A 16622-nucleotide genomic window follows, 5' to 3' on the forward strand; every position below is an offset into this window, starting at 1 on the left:
AGAAGGCACTCCCATTTGATAGTCCACATTTTCTTTAAGTTTTCTACTAGGAGTAAGGGAAGATGGAGGAAGGACAAGGGTAGCCGAGGGAAGATGAGGGCTTAAAGATCAATGTTTGAGAATGACAGCTGAAGAGACTAAGAGGGAGTTGATGCGTAAAAGGATTCCTTGGCAGTTCTGGGAGTCCAGTGAGTTGGCACCAGTCCCACACTGCACTACAGTAAAGACGCAGAAATGAAGAATGCAAATATTTCTGAGTGGGGATAGGTTCTTGGTGAGTAGGTATGACAAAAAAAGGATTAGGAAGAAAAGAAGTTGGAATCAAAGTGTTGAGAGAAGTAAAAAATCAATTTGTGGTGCTCAAGAAGTATAAATTAAGGAGGGGCTAAGTTACTAAAGTCAAGGTTCCGAGGTCATGTGAAGGTGAAGAACAAATATGAAATAAAGGAGTGACATCAAGAAGGGGAGAGGGTTTCGCAAGCTGTATAATTCAAAGCTGACAAGATTTCTGAATAAACAGTCTGATCAATAAAATGGGAGTAAGTAATTCTTGTTGTACCTACCACAAAGAGTTCAAAAGTGAAATAATTTCTTGGTCGGAGGAGAAAGGGCCTCAAAATATAATGTGTAATCTAATGAGGTTGTGAATTACTCAGCTACTACATGTATTTATTATTTACTTGATAGTGTAACTTTTACTTGAAAAACAATAAAAATGTATTCTCTAAAATGTTTATATTTCTGATAGTATATCAAATAGACCTGGTTTTCCCCATCATTTCCAAGAATTTATTTGTTCAACTCGTATTTATTGAGTACTTATGTGCCGGGCACTATACTGGATGCAGTATATATATTGCCAGACAAATAGACAGTTTCTCTCCTCAAGGCCCTTTCTTTCCAGTACCACAGTCAGCCTATAAATAAGGTTACAAGCAAAAATTTATAATTATAAATTATATATGAGAGTGTTGCAAGAGAATAAAGTAGAGGATTTATTTAAATTGGGTGGTTAGGAAAGATTTCTTTTGAAGTAATATTTAAGCTAAGACCTAAAGGATAAAAGCCAACCACGTGAAAAATTTCTAAACAGTGGCATGATGATTCTATGCTTAAGGACAGTGGTTAGACAGAAAAAGACAGCCCAGGTCCTAACCTGAAGAACTCCAACATCTAAAGTTTAGGCAGCTCTTTTTTGTGGCACCTCAGAGGCAATCAGCCACTTCAGGATAAAGCGGAACATCTCTTTCCCAGCTACTGGCTGCCAGAAACTCATTGAAGTGAACGATGAACAAAAACTTCATACCTTTTATGAGAAGCGTATGGCCACAGAAGTTGCTGCTGACGCTCTGGGTGAAGAATGGAAGGGTTATGTGGTCCGAATCAGTGGTGGGAACGACAAACAAGGTTTCCCCATGAAGCAGGGTGTCTTGACCCATGGCCGAGTCCGCCTGCTACTGAGTAAGGGGCATTCCTGCTACAGACCAAGGAGGACTGGAGAAAGAAAGCATAAATCTGTACGGGGTTGCATTGTGAATGCAAATCTGAGTGTTCTCAATTTGGTCATCGTAAAAAAAGGGAAGAAGGATATTCCTGACTCACTGATACTACTGTGCCTTGTCGCCAAAAGAGCTAGCAGAATCCACAAACTTTTCAATCTCTCTAAAGATGATGTCCGACAGAGTGAAATAAGTCAGAAAGAGAAAAGCAAATACTGTACGCTAATACATGTATATGGAATCTAAAAAACAAAAAAAAAATGGTCATGAAGAACCTAAGGGCAAGACGGGAATAAAGACGCAGACTTACTAGAGAATGGACTTGAGGATACGGGGATGGGGAAGGGTAAGTTGGGACAAAGTGAGAGAGTGGCATGGACATATATACACTACCAAGTGTATAACAGATAGCTGCTGGGAAGCAGCTGCATAGCACAGGGTGATCAGCTCGGTGCTTTGTGACCACCTAGAGGGGTGGCATAGGGAGGGTGGGAGGGAGGGAGACGCAAGAGGGAAGCGATATGGGGATATATGTATATGTATAACTGATTCACTTTGTTATAAAGCAGAAACTAACACACCATTGTAAAGCAATTATACTCCGATAAAGATGTTAAAAAAAAATAAAAAATAAAGATGATGTCCGCCAGTATGTTGTGAGAAAGCCCCTAAACAAAGGTAAGAAACCTAGGACCAAAGCACCCAAGATTCACCATCTTGTTACTCCATGTGTTCTGCAACACAAATGTCAGCGTATTGCTCTGAAGAAACAGCGTACTAAGAAAAATAAGGAAGAGGCTGCAGAATATGCTAAACTTCTGGCAACAATAAAGAAGGCCAAAGGAAAACGCCAGGAACAGATTGTCAATAGACGGAGGCTGTCTTCTCTGAGAGCTTCTACTTCTAAGTCTGAGTCCAATAAAAAATGAGATGTTCTAAGCATAACAAATAAATAAGAAGAGACAAAAAAAAGTTCAGGCAGAAGAGGAGTCAACAAAGGAATCTACACAGAAGCAGCAAGAGAGATAAGGAGGAGGAATCTATAAAATCTTCAAAAGCAAGAGAAAAGAAATTGTTTTAAAGAGAAAAGAGTGGTCAATTGTATTGAATGATGCAAAGAAGCAGGACGTGGAAGAAAATAAGAACTTTAAAAGGTCTACTGGATTTAGCAAATAAAGGTATTTTGCAGCCTTGAATAAACTGGTTCAGTGCAAAGTGCTAAAGCCAGTCTAAATGGGTTGAAGAGTGCATAAAGAAAGGGGTAGGGAAAGGAGAACAGGGAAAGAAAAAAAGGAAGAGAAGGAAGAGAGAGATTTCCCCATATTATAACTCTGGATAAAATAAAACACACAGGGCTTCCCTGGTGGCGCAGTGGTTGAGAGTCCGCCTGCCGATGCAGGGGACACGGGTTCGGGACACGGGTTCGTGCCCTGGTCCGGGAAGATCCCACATGGGATCTTGAGCCATGATGGGCCCGTGAGCCATGGCCGCTGAGCCTGCGCGTCCGGAGCCTGTGCTCCGCCACGGGAGAGGCCACAACAGTGAGAGGCCTGCGTATCGCAAAAAAAAAAAAGAAAGAAAGAAAAATTAACATATAGCTGAGCTCAACATGACAGGGCAATCCCTAGGCACCTAAAGATGAGGCCTCAGGACCTTGATGGTAGAAGGCCTACTAAGCTCTCCCTGCGAAATGCTCAGAGAGATGAATGGTTGTCTCCATCCTTGAAACAGGGACTAGAAAAACAGCACTACATCATCACCTACTATCCCCTGAACGCATCAAAAAACTCACCATCTACCAAGGTATAAATGGAAAAGGTCATGCATAGAAGGTTGGAATTTCAGACCACAGTCATTGGTGGACCTAAAGAATGTACACCTTTCATCCAAAGCAGGAACCCTTAGCTTAGGTATTAACATTTTAAAACCAGTCCATATAAAGTTCTCAGGTCTTCAGTTAAAGACTTGAGTCTCTAGCAAAAGCACACATATGGAACTGCCCGATAAGAACCCCTCTAAAATCCAGGATATGAAAAACATCCAGAGAATGAGATGACAATCAAAACTGCAAACCACACAAGGAAACAAACCACTGCAAGAAAGTCAGAAGCAGCAAACTACGAAAACACTTACAAAGTACTACAGATAATAGAAGATTTGAAAGAAATTATAAAATAAGAACATTTAGAATGTTTTTTTAAAAAAGGCAGAAATAGTAACCAAAAGGCAAAAAATTTTGTTTTTGTTTAAAAAACAAAAAAATAGCAAATTTTGGGGAAAAGAATCAAAAAGATATTTTAGGAACTAAAAAAAGGGACTTAAAAAAGTGATTGATATATAATAAAACAATATTTATATAAGTGTTAATTGTAGAATATAGGTGGTAGGTATATAGGTATTCACTATATAGATCTTTCATTTTTTCTGTATGCTCAACAATTTTCATTATAAAATATCACTGAAATAAAAAATAAGTAAATAACATCAGGTGCGGTGAATAGAGAAAATCCTCTGTATCTTCTAAGCTCTATGTTTTTTCCTTTTACATTTAAATCTTTAATCCACCTGCAATTGATTATTGTATGGTATGGGGTAGAAGTTCAAATTCACTATTTCCCATATGGATAACCAACTGTCTCAGAACCTTTTACTGAAAAATTCATTCTTTCCCCCACTTCTCTGCAATACCATCTTTGTCTTATCAAGGGGTCAAATATGTAAGGGTCTGCAACTGGGCTCTCTTTTCTGTTCCACTGGTCTATCCTTATGCCAATATCACATGTCTCAATTACTGTAGCTTTCTATCTTATACTTTAAGAATGCTTTGACTATTCTTGGCCCTTTATACTTCCATACAAAATTCCATACAAAATCCTGTTGGGATTTTTATATGATTGATTTGAATATATAGAAAAATTGGGGGAAAACAGATACCTTTACAATATTGAGTCTTCTAATTCATGATCATAAAAAAAATCTCATTTTTAAAATTCATTGTTCTTTAATGCCTCTAAATAATGCTTCAGAATTTTTGCCTTAAGTCTCCCGCATCTCATTAGATCCATACCCAAGTGTTTCATATATTTTTTTTTGCTATTACAGTTGGTGACATTTTTGTTATATCCATTTTCTAATATGAAAATTTAAATGTATGATTTTGAAAAAAAAATGTATGATTTTGTATCTAGCGTCCTGCTAAACTGTTATTTGTGTAACTAATCTGTAAATTTTCTTGGATATCATGAACATAATCATACCTGCAAACAATGACAGTTCTGTCTCTCCCTTTCATCTCTTGCATCTTTGTTTGTTTTTGCCTGTCTGCCTTACTGTGCTGCTTAAGACCACCAGAACAATATTTAATACAATGACAGCAGGTATCCCTGTTATGTTTCCCCATCTCAAAAGGAAAGCTTTCGACTTTTCAATATTAACTATGATGTCTCCTATATAGTTTTTGTAGGCATTCCACCTGGTTAAAAAAGGTCCTTTCTTTGTCAAGTTGGACAAGACTTTTCATCATGAATGAATGTTGAATTTTATATAATGCTCTTGGTTTTTTTGCATCTATTGAGATGATCATATAATTTTTTTCCTTTAATCATCTAATATGGTTGACTACATGAATTGATTTTAACATTATATCAATCTTGCATTCGTGGGATAACTTGGTCATGGTATATCCTAAATTGGTTATGGTGTTTTAAGATCTGCATCTGTGTTATACATCAATGTCATATAATTATTCTTATCATACTGTCCTTGTCAGGAGTTACCATCTAGTCTCTAATTAAATGAGCTGGGAGTTTTTCTTCATTTTCAATTCTCTGGAAGATCAGAAATTGTTGGTCAAGACTGAAGTTACTTCTTTTATGAATTGTGATAGAACTCACTATGAAATTATTTGGGCTGTATGGAAAGATTTTCCACCACAGATTCAATTTATATAATTTATATATGTTATAGGATTACCAAGGTTTTCTATTCTCTTCAAGTCTATTTTAGCAAGTTATATTCTTTAGGAATTTGTCCACTTAAACCTATCTTTGCATTCAAAGCATAAAGTTATCCATACTATGTTTACCTTTTAGTGCCTGCTGCATCTGCAATGATATCCTCTTTTTTTCATTATTGACATTGGTTTTCTATGTTCTTTTCTTTCTTAATATCACAAGTATGTCAAAGAACTAACTTATGGATTTGTTGTATGTTTGTTTTCTGTTTCATTCTTTTGTGTTCTTATCTTTATCTTATCTTCATTATTTCTTTTCTTTAACATTCTTTGGGTTTATTTTGCTATTCTTTTGCTAACTTCCCAAGAGGAACGTTTACTTCATTTATTTCCTGCCTTTTTTTTTCTAAGATAAGCATTAAGGACATGTATTTGCTATCAATACCTAAATAGACATTTCTCCAAAGAAGATATACAGATTGCCAACAAACACATGAAAGGGCGCTGAACATCACTAATCATTAGAGAAATGCAAATCAAAACTACAATGAGGTATCACCTCACTCCGTCAGAAGAGCCAGAATGGCCATCGTCAAAAAATCTACAAACAGGGCTTCCCTGGTGGCGCAGTGGTTGAGAGTCCGCCGCCCGCCGATGCAGTGGACACGGGTTCATGCCCCGGTCCAGGAAGATCCCACATGCTGCAGAGCGGCTGGGCCCGTGAGCCATGGCTGCTGAGCCTGCGCGTCCAGAGCCTGTGCTCCGCAACAGGAGAGGCCACAACAGTGAGAGAGAGGCCCGCGTACCGGAAAAAAAAAAAAAAATCTACAAACAATAAACGCCAGAGAGGGTGTGGAGAAAAGGGAACCCTCTTGCACTGTTGGTGGGAATGTACACTAATACAGCCACTATGAAGAACAGTATGGAGGTTCCTCAGAAAACTAAAAATGGAACTACTATACAACCCAGCAATCCCACTACTGGGCATATACCCTGAGAAAACCATAATTCAAAAAGAGCCATGTACCACAATGTTCACTGCAGCTCTATTTACAATAGCCAGGTCATGGAAGCAACCTAAGTGTCCATAGACAGATGAATGGATAAAGAAGATGTGGCACATATATGATGGAATATTATTACTCAGCCATAAAAAGAAACGAAATTGAGTTATTTGTAGGGAGGTGGATGGACCTAGAGTCTGTCATACAGAGTGAAGTAAGTCAGAAAGAGAAAAACAAATACCGTGTGCTAACACATATATATGGAATCCAAAAAAAAAAAAAAAAAAAGGTTCTGAAGAACCCAGGGGCAGGACAGGAATAAAGACACAGATGTAGAGAATGGACTTGAGGACACGGGAAGGGGGAAGGGTAAGCTGGGACAAAGTGACAGAGTGACATGGACATATATACACTACCAAATGTAAAATAGATAGCTAGTGAGAAGCAGCTGCATAGCACAGGGAAATCAGCTTTGTGTGCACCTAGAGGCGTGGGATAGGGAGGGTGGGAGGGAGACGAAAGAGGGAGGAGATAAGGGGATGTATGTATATGTATAGCTGACTCACTTTGTTATACAGCAGAAACTAACACAGCATTGTAAAGCAATTATACTACAATAAAGATGTTAAAAAAAAAGGACATGTATTTGCTATCATATATCATATTGCTTTAGCTTATCTTACAAGTTTTGATGTGTAGCATTTTTATCTTTCAGTCCAAAATATTTTCCAATTACCATTGTGATTTCTTCTTTTACTGACAGGTTACATGTAAAAATGTGCTTCTTAATTTTGAAACAGAGATTTTTAAAAATCTTTTAAAAAATTGTTTTATGGCTTGATAACTTGATTTCAGTTCTTTGAAATCTGTTGATACTTTATGACACAGAACATGGTAAAAAATTTTTTTAAATAAATGTTTCATATATATTTGAAATTTGTCACTTTCAAAGTGATTGGGTGTATAGTTCTATATAATCATTAGGTGAAATTTGTTAAATGAGATGTTCCAGTCTTCCAAACATCCCTGCTGATTGTTTTCCTCTACTTTTATCAATTACTGAGAGGTATATTAAAATCTCCAACAACCGTGGTAGGTATAACATTGCTCCTTGTAGTTCTGTCAGTTTTTGCTTTATATATTTTTTTACGGTAGAACAGATTTTTAAAAATGAATCCCTTTTCTCTCTTCTCACCTTAAGTATCATGACCAAAATCAGCTTCTATATGATGATCTTCACTAATTCTCTTTCTTATCTTCAAATTTACCTATTTTATGGTAGCAACTGGGCTTACTAAAACATCTTGAAAGGCATGTACCCTTGTCAGTCTTTTTGAAAGCTAACTTATAACATGTTTTAAGCTGCAGTTTTCTATAACTACCTGCTTAAAAAGGAAGATACTGAAGTTCTCAATTGTTTGTCATTCGTCAAACACCTCATCCATTAAAAAAGAAAAGGCTTATCAACAGGTATCAAGCTCTCAAAGGACTCACCAATTTTTACTGCTATTACTACCTAATGTATACCTGGCACTGCATTTTCAAACACTAATGCACTCTCCCCAACAGATAATAATACAAAGTGGTTATTATTATCTCTATAGTTTTTACAGAAGCAATAAATAAGAAAGTAACAGAAACCCGAGGTCTAAGACTAATCACCAGCAAAGGTCAAACAAATGTTGCTGTCAACAGATTCTTTTCACCGAAATGAATATCTCAGTGTGAACATCCCACATGCAAGAATGGCTTCATTTAAGTACCTTGTACTTCTGTCTCAGTTCTTCCGTGTCTTCTTTTTCTACTTCTAGGACACGGCGCCGTTCGGTAGCATCTTCGGCATAATCAAGCTTAACAAAAACAGATATAATTAGTCTTATTTCCTAAAGTACCCCCAATTAGCCATAAAAAAGTCATTTACACAACTACAGTACTGTATGAAAATAAGAAACTTCTAACTTTTTGCTCAGCTACCTCTTGCTTTATTGTCACCCCACAGAGAAAATAGCATGCAAAATAGTTCATTAATCTTTTCATGCTGGTGGTTCCCAACAGGCACATGTGTTGATGATAACAGACTTTACTTCAATGTTCAATGCCAAAGAATTAGGAGTAAATGGAGAAAAATATTTCAGGCAATGAAAAGAAGATATCACAGATGACAGCTGTACATAGCTCTACAGGGGCAAAGCTTCTACCACAGCAATTATTTTAAGAGTTAAGCAACACTGCCTATGGAAATGAGCACCGGGGTCTGGGTTTAAATCTGACCTTGCCTTGTGGCATAACCCTCGGGAAACCACTCAACTTCTTTATAACAGGGGCATTATTTGCCACCTACCTGCCTCAAAGGCAGCACTAAATGAGAATGTAAAATACATTTTAAAATTTCCCCTCAAAAACATTAAAACTACATCTGAATTTGGAATTAGTATCAATTTTAAATATCCCAAAAACAAGTGAACCAATGAGATCAACTTACCTCCATTTCCATGCGACCCATGCCCATGACATCATACTTGACAACGATTGGAATGGGATCTGTTCTCCCTGTAACAGGAACATATAATTAAGGTTAGATGCAAAGCTAAGTCAACAGTTCGCTTTACACATTGGGTTTGGGTGGTTAGAGATCTTGCCTTGGAGTGCAGAGACCAGAAAGCTACAGTGAACCAAACACAAGCCATTCTCACAGCTTACAACCAAACCTACCTCTCCCAGTTCAAGCCCAACTAACCACCTTGGTTGACCTTCCAGTTGGGGATGATTCCAGATTACTATGGCAAAATTAAATAAGTAATGCAAAAGCACTTCTAAGCAATGGCACCAGGAAGTTTAAAATCAAAAACATTAGAAATTCCTTTTTAAAAAGACCTCCAAATAACTTTCCACCAAAAATCACTTCACTCTTACTGTCCACTGACATCTTCCCACACACACTTTTAAAACTGGTAATAAATATCTCAACTGACATGTTTAAATCGGAAGAGCACAGTTTCAAACATGATACAGGAAAATTCAATTAACAGCAACTCAGCGTGTTTAATATATTTTTTGTTTTCAAAAGATGCTTTACAATTAAATGAGGTGGTGAAAAAAATTAAATAGAAAGCAACAGTTAGTTGCCCTTAGGAACAAAAAGTAGTTTCACTTTTAAACTGGTGCTCTGAGGTCCCATTTTCCAGAGTGGATTTAACACTGGCTGTGGCAATCAGTAAGCTGTGAAAAGGACTAGTTGCGAAGAAAATTGACTTTAAACTAATTTATCTATGCTGGAGATTTTAAAAAATGTATATTTAATCCACTCATAACCAGCCAAACAAAGCAAAATGGGGCAGACAAGCACTTTACTACCACAGCTGTTTTACATCACAACTTGCGCTGTTTATTGTGATGTAAGCCCACTGAAAAGAGGACTTACCTTATCCGTTGTATACCTTTAGTGAAAAAACACAATGTTTACTTCCCTCATCACTTCACTCAGGCTGGTGTAAACAACTGTTTTTTTATTTTTGTTTTTTTGTTATACACACATATATATTATACCTTTGGGCTAAAAGTTGAGTTTTGTCAGTCTAAATCTGAGATATTACCAAAAGCAAATTTGGAAAAAAAAAAAAAAGCAATAAAAGCCATGATCATGACTAGGATTAGTCCAGGAGGAAAAAAAAAGAAACTGTTTCCAAAGTGACCAGCAACCACTTGTATCCAGTTGCTCTGTATTTGTGGGATTAATTTGTGTTTCAAAAAGTAATGAAAAACAAATTCAGAAGTTCAATTACTTATCACCAATATCCCATTATTGCTTGTAAACAATAAGCAGGTAATTAGGAACAGTGAAAAAAATGTTTAATAAAGAACATCTCATGCCAGAAAAGAGAACAAAGTTCTAAAATACAGCCTTCTTTTAGATACTATCAAATACTGTCAGTTAAACAAAATAAAAATGCATTATTACCTGATGCCCAATGGTATAATAAATAAGCAGTGACTGCAATCTTTAGCAAAAGGACCAAATTAAAGACAGGTTATAAAAATGACTTCCTAGGTACAATATCACTTTCATAACGTCTCAATCAGGGATTTACTGGTAAAAAGAAATGGTCCAATGAAAGAATTGAAAACAAATGTCAAAGTAATTTTCCTTTTTTTTTGATTTGATATCTTTCGATTTATCAGAATTTGCTTTGTAAGAATCAAGAAAATTTTGGTATAAATTCATTACCTCTGTAAACCCCTGTTATAAACTCTGCATTAGTACTTTTGCCTTCTAAGGCAGTCAAAGTTTGTTTTAATTTATTTATAGATTGCAGTAGCAAGTGCTAGTGCCCATTATATTGTGGGGAAATCAAGTTTTTACAGTATTAGAATTTAATGTTTTAACTGATTTTTTTTTTGGCAGTTCTAACACAAACAGATATATCCCTTCTTAACATTACCCTTTAATGAACAAGGATCAGACAAGTTGCATAAGGAAAGGAAAGGAAAATGAAAAAGACCAAGCAGAAGGATGAAGGCTACAACAGAGAAATTAAGCCTAACATATTGGTGCACTGATGACAAAAGGAGTAATTCAGTCTGAAAATAAAAAATTACCACTGCTAAGTTTACCATCACCACAACAAGTCCAGGATCATAATGCTGTAAAAAAGAAACACCATTTGTTAGGCAGAAACCATTAGGGTAGGAAACAGGCCTTCTAGCAGGCAGACAGGATGGGGTAAAGTAACAATTGGGCTTTGTCCCTCCCCCAATTTCAGCTGGGGACACGGGAAGGACACTTTGTGCTACAGCGGTTGTTTTCATACTGGTTGGGTCAGGGTGTGAGATTTTTGTACTGCTACTTGAGAACATGAGCAACCTCCTCTAAAATAATGCAGGGGGAGGGGAGAAGGTGAGAGAAAGTGAAAAAACTAGCTCTAGCTTCCGATCTCTCATTTAACTACTCATTCCGGTAAATCAATACTCAGGGCCCAAGGTGGGACTTTTTCCTTAAAGAAATAACAGCAAAGACAGATCAACTGGACAGTGATCATCAAGTCATTTGCTACACTAAAAGAACTCTAAGAGGATATGGGGGGTGGAGGGGTTCATCAAGACCTTATTGAAAATATATAACAAGTAAAAGGTCTGGAAAATAACCTTAGATCTTCAGTGCTTGGAAAACTTATGTGCATTTGAGTTCTGTTATGAACGAATAAAACTCTTGAAGGAGCTTTCCTTAGAACTTTTGTTTCCTTTAAATGAAGTTTTCCCAAGTCCGCCAACATCTTTCTGCACACAACAAAGCCAAGCTTTGAAGAACACCAGTAACTCCAGAGAAAGTGGCATCAAAAGGGCTGTCACATTTACAATTAGTCCACTCAGAGGTAACTCACAGAAAACAAACAGTCTGGCTTTAAAAACAATCTGAAGGCAACATTACTGCCTGGGCCAAATAGTAATTTCTTTCATTAGAGGCTCCTGACCAAGGAAAAATCTCACTGGGAAAAGACACTGAACAATACATACAGGAAGAGGTTGCAGCATTTAAAAAAAGAAAAAAAATCCCCTTAATTTATTCATTTGTGATCAATGATAAATCCTATCATAGAGCACATCACTGTGGAACATCTGAATAACAACCTATAGTTATGACTTTTCAAAGGGTAGGTAGCAACAGAATATTTGCTATTATAATATTCTCTAGAAAACTCAACTTCTTTTTAAAACACATTGAATGAAATCCAGGTTCCCTATTTCTTGGTTTCTCTTAACAGGGACAAATATTTCTTAAAATCCATTAAAATAAGAACATTTTGTTGTTTATTTCATTTCAAAGGAGGCAACTTCAACCATAACACTTACTTTCCTTAAAAGAAACTGTCCTCTTCAGCCAAAGATCTATATATAGATACCATGACTGTGATCTAGCCAACTGGACAAGGGAGGAAAAAGGAAAGAAAACATACCACATCTAGAATGTTTCAATACCAATGTATTCATGTGATCGGGGAAAAAAATTGATATTCATATTTTCTAAATCAAAACTGTAAATCTATATACAAATATCGAATCATTATGTTGTACACCTGAAACTAAAATAATATTGTATGTCATTCGTACCTCAATTAAAAAACTTTTTTAAGGGCTTCCCTGGTGGCATAGTGGTTAATATGCCTGCCAATGCAGGGGAGACGGGTTCAAGCCCTGGTCCGGGAAGATCCCACATGCCGCAGAGCAACCAAGCCCGTGCACCACAGCTACTGAGCCTGCGGGCTCCAGAGCCTGCGAGCCACAACTAAACTACTGAAGCCCACGTGCCTAGAGCCTGTGCTCTGCAACAAGAGAAGCCACCGCAATGAGAAGCCCATGCACTGCAACGAAGAGTAGCCCCCGCTCTCAACAACTAGGGAAAGCCTGCGCACAGAAATGAAGACCCAACACAGCCCCCCAAAATCAATTAATTAATTAATTAAAAAAATTTTTTAAAGAGATGGGAAAAACTTTAAATGATGTTTCATTAACCAAACAGTATTGTACATTCTATATTTTAGAAGGTAGGCTTACTTCTACAATGACAAATATGCTAAAATGTTCACATATTCATCTCTTGCTAAAATGTGATGGTATTATGACTTATCATAACTGAAGAGAGAATAAAGCTAAATACCAAAATCCACTGATTGCTTATAGCCACACTGTTTCTGAGAATAATCCCTCACATTAATCAGTTTTGATTTTGAAACACTTAAGGATATACCAATCTACAAAACTGGCCCAAAGAACTGGACTGTGAAGAAATAATTTTTTTTTCCTACAAACACTATTTTTTTATTTATTTAATTAATTTATTTATTTATTTTTGGCTGTGTTGGGTCTTCGTTTCTGTGCGAGGGCTTTCTCTAGTTGCGGCAAGCAGGGGCCACTCTTCATCGCGGTGCACGGGCCTTTCACCGTCACGGCCTCTCCTGTTGCGGGGCACAGGCTCCAGATGCGCAGGCTCAGTAGTTGTGGCTCATGGGCCCTGCTGCTCCGTGGCATGTGGGATCTTCCCAGACCAGGGCTCAAACCCATGTCCCCTGCATTGGCAGGCAGACTCTCAACCACTGCCACCAGGGAAGCCCTATTTTTAAATTTTTTTTAAGATTTTTTTTTTGATGTGGACCATTTTTAAAGTCTTTATTGAATTTGTTACAATATTGCTTCTGTTTTATGTTTTTTGGCCGTGAGGCATGTGGGATCTTAGCTCCCCCACCAGGGATCGAACTCGCACCCTGTGCAGTGGAAGGTGAAGTCTTAACCACTGGACCACCAGGGAAGGCCCACAAGCACTATTTAAACAAACTAACTCCAGGAATAGAACAACTGGGAAGAAAATATTAAAGGACAACCATAATCTGGTAATCAGCACACTTCAGAAACAGAAGACACGTGACTTCTCCACAGAAATAAATTAGAAATGAAGAAGCTTCTGAAGTGATTAAAACACTAGTTGGATATCAACAGAGGTAAGAACACCCAATTTACCTCAGCTGCCTTTTCCTTTACTGAGATTCACTCAACAACACTTACTGAGTTGCTACTATATACCAAGTACTCTTGGAAGGCTTTGGGCATATGGCAGTGATTGAAACAAAGTCCCACACCCCATGAATTACCTATAATTAGGCAAAATAATCTTACCAATATAAACTTCTGGCATGGCGGGGGGGGCGGCGGGATGAACACTTGTGGAGCCAATGCACATATGGTTCAAAAAGTTTTTAAATGTCTAATGTTGTCTTTTAAAGATGTCTAAAACTGTTTTTAAAGACTGACCCCAATAAAGCAGAGGTAAATATAAATGCCATCAAAAATAACACAACATTGTAAAGCAACTATACTTCAATAAAAATTTTTTTAAAAAAGCCATCAGAAAGTCACAAAATCTACTTCCAAAAGGCCACTAAACTAATAAAAGCCAAGAACCTCACCTGACATCTTTAAATCCATTTCATACTTTAACCAACTCAAATACATATGTGAAAATCAAAAATAATACAAAATTAGGACGGTGACTATTCTCTGATTTGCAAAACTATTCAAAATAAGACTCTATAGTAAGCTATGTTAGTGTGTTTAAATATAATTTCATTTACTAAAACAGTGATTAGATACTACTTTCAGAAATACTTCCTGGGTAAAAAGTGGTACATTTATTTCCAAATCAAAGCTTCACTTTTGCATATTTCTCCTGAAAATAATAGTCTTCAGTAGCATAAGAACAATGATTACTTTCAGCATCATTTAGATATTTTTTCCTTAGGAAACATCAAGCATATTAATTATTCCCTATAGAGTTTCTAAGGTTGTTTTTTTTTTAAAGGCTTCCTACTCAAAAGAGAATCCAAATTTTCTAGCACTACAAAAAATAACTATATTCTTGTCACAGCCTGTTTAATGATCTATACAACCCAGGTTATTTTGATTTTCAAACACAGGTGTTTTTCTAAAAGCACAGAAGTTTAACTGTGACCAAAAGATCCTTCCATCTTCCCAAAGTATCAGAGCTGCCTTCTAGGATAAAATAGTTCAATTTTAATCATATAATCTAATATATTAGTAAACAGGGACAGAAAAGGGGCAAAATAAATTATAAATTAAAATAAAGTGTTAGAATCAGAATGTTAAGCCTGGAAAAGATATCTCATTCAGGGGTGACATGAGATACTCAAGCCCTCAGGAGAGGTAATAAAGGGAATGCCTGAGGTACCATAAATTAAAAAAAAAAAAAAAAAAAAAGTCACCTAAAGGAAATCATACTTTCACTCCAAATTTAGCTTAAATCACATCAACTCACTGAACACTGCCTGCTTCATGCTAACCATTTGGTAAGATAAAAATAAATTTATTTTTTAAAGGAGAAAATCAATTTAGTAAATAAATTTCAGGGTAAAATAATTTAAAATATGAGGCATGGGGGAGAAGGCAAAACAATTTTAGGTCCTTAGTTTTTAAAAAATGGGGAACACTTTTGTGCCCTGAGTTTTACTTATGTTTATATCCTGAATAACTGATACAGTATCTGGGACATAATTTGATATAACAAATTAAAAAGCATTTGTTGACTCAAGAGAATGAACATGTTCATAGTGGGTCTCACCTTGTTCAGGTATAAATAAATATTTAGTCATCACAGTGCTTTCTGCTTGATGCCACAAGATACTGATGATTTAACTGTCTTGTAATCAAGGAGTTATTTTATTAAACAGAAGATATATGCTATATTATACAGGTCTCCATATCTCAAAAAATATATACGCTAATATAAAGAAATAGTTGAGTTTTGCATTACTATTCATTACAACCTTGTTCAATTTCTTTTATCTATCATCACTCATTAGCAGACAAGAAGAAGCAGGCACCAAATGTTTAAGGAGTCAGACAGACTTAATGGTTTCTAAGGTTCACTTCAATTCTTAAGTTTGAAGAGTAGAAAATATTTGGGGGAGTTATGTAGATAGTAGCCAGTCCTATGGTATTGTAATAATCCAACAATCCAATGCCTTCTTAGAGTTGTATCCTCTTACTATTGGTTAAGTACTTCCATTAACTACACTGAGAATTTCTTAATATTCCAGGATCACTCTATAACCCCAAAAGACCTTCCAGCTTCATTTAGATTGTTCTTCCTTTACTCTACACATCAACCCCCTCCTCAACTCATCTTTAATTATTTTCTTTCTATATTTGTCTAGGTAGTCCCTAAAATCGCTGGCTACAAAAACTCAGTTCTCCAATAAGAGAATTTCTAAACACTTGTGTGACTTTTGACAATCAGCACATGAGTCTCAGCAGCCTCTCCTGCAAAATGGAGATATTATCCTCACTTTCAGGACTGGCATGTAGATCAAAAGAAACAACAAACAGAAGATGCTTTGTAAACCCTAACGTTTCACTATAAATCACTATATAGGATGCTGCTGAACTCTTAACACTGTCATCTTCTTAAGGCCTCAGAAAATTTAAAAATCAGTTTGTTCTTTCATTTCCAAAACTGGCAATAAGTACCTTAAAATTAGAGACACTCTAAGAAGCTGTGATAAATTTTAATGTTCTACCTACAATTTGGTGATAATGAAACAACCCTATTTACAGATGGAGAAAATTATTACCAAAGTATTACCCTCAAATCCTTCCCATGTT

The 16622-nt window shown here is 36.5% G+C and overlaps 2 protein-coding genes across 7 annotated transcripts in view; one reads left to right on the forward strand and one right to left on the reverse strand.

Moving 5' to 3' along the window:
* The window catches only part of GPATCH8 (G-patch domain containing 8), a 132609-nt gene that overhangs the window by 34961 nt on the left and 81026 nt on the right, over positions 1 to 16622 (reverse strand). For 4 of the 6 annotated variants that reach the window (XM_079904170.1, XM_079904171.1, XM_079904174.1 and 1 more), the window contains 2 exons: positions 8938 to 9005; positions 8219 to 8305 (listed from right to left, as the gene is read on the reverse strand). In XM_079904170.1, the coding sequence (XP_079760296.1) occupies positions 8219 to 8305; positions 8938 to 8964 (114 nt within the window). In that variant the 5' untranslated portion in view covers positions 8965 to 9005. Of the gene's footprint in view, positions 1 to 8218; positions 8306 to 8937; positions 9006 to 11051; positions 12373 to 16622 lie in introns of all 6 variants that reach the window. The other 2 variants (XM_079904175.1, XM_079904172.1) reach the window with 2 other exon arrangements.
* LOC307177369 (small ribosomal subunit protein eS6-like) lies at positions 122 to 1820 on the forward strand (the record flags this gene model as incomplete). Its single annotated transcript, XM_079904480.1, has 2 exons — positions 122 to 188; positions 1210 to 1820. 2 exons carry the CDS (start codon positions 122 to 124, stop codon positions 1743 to 1745), a joined length of 603 nt encoding a protein of 200 aa, XP_079760606.1. The 3' UTR covers positions 1746 to 1820.

This window comes from Stenella coeruleoalba (assembly GCF_951394435.1).
Source record: "Stenella coeruleoalba genome assembly, chromosome: 19".
NCBI lineage: Eukaryota > Metazoa > Chordata > Mammalia > Artiodactyla > Delphinidae > Stenella > Stenella coeruleoalba.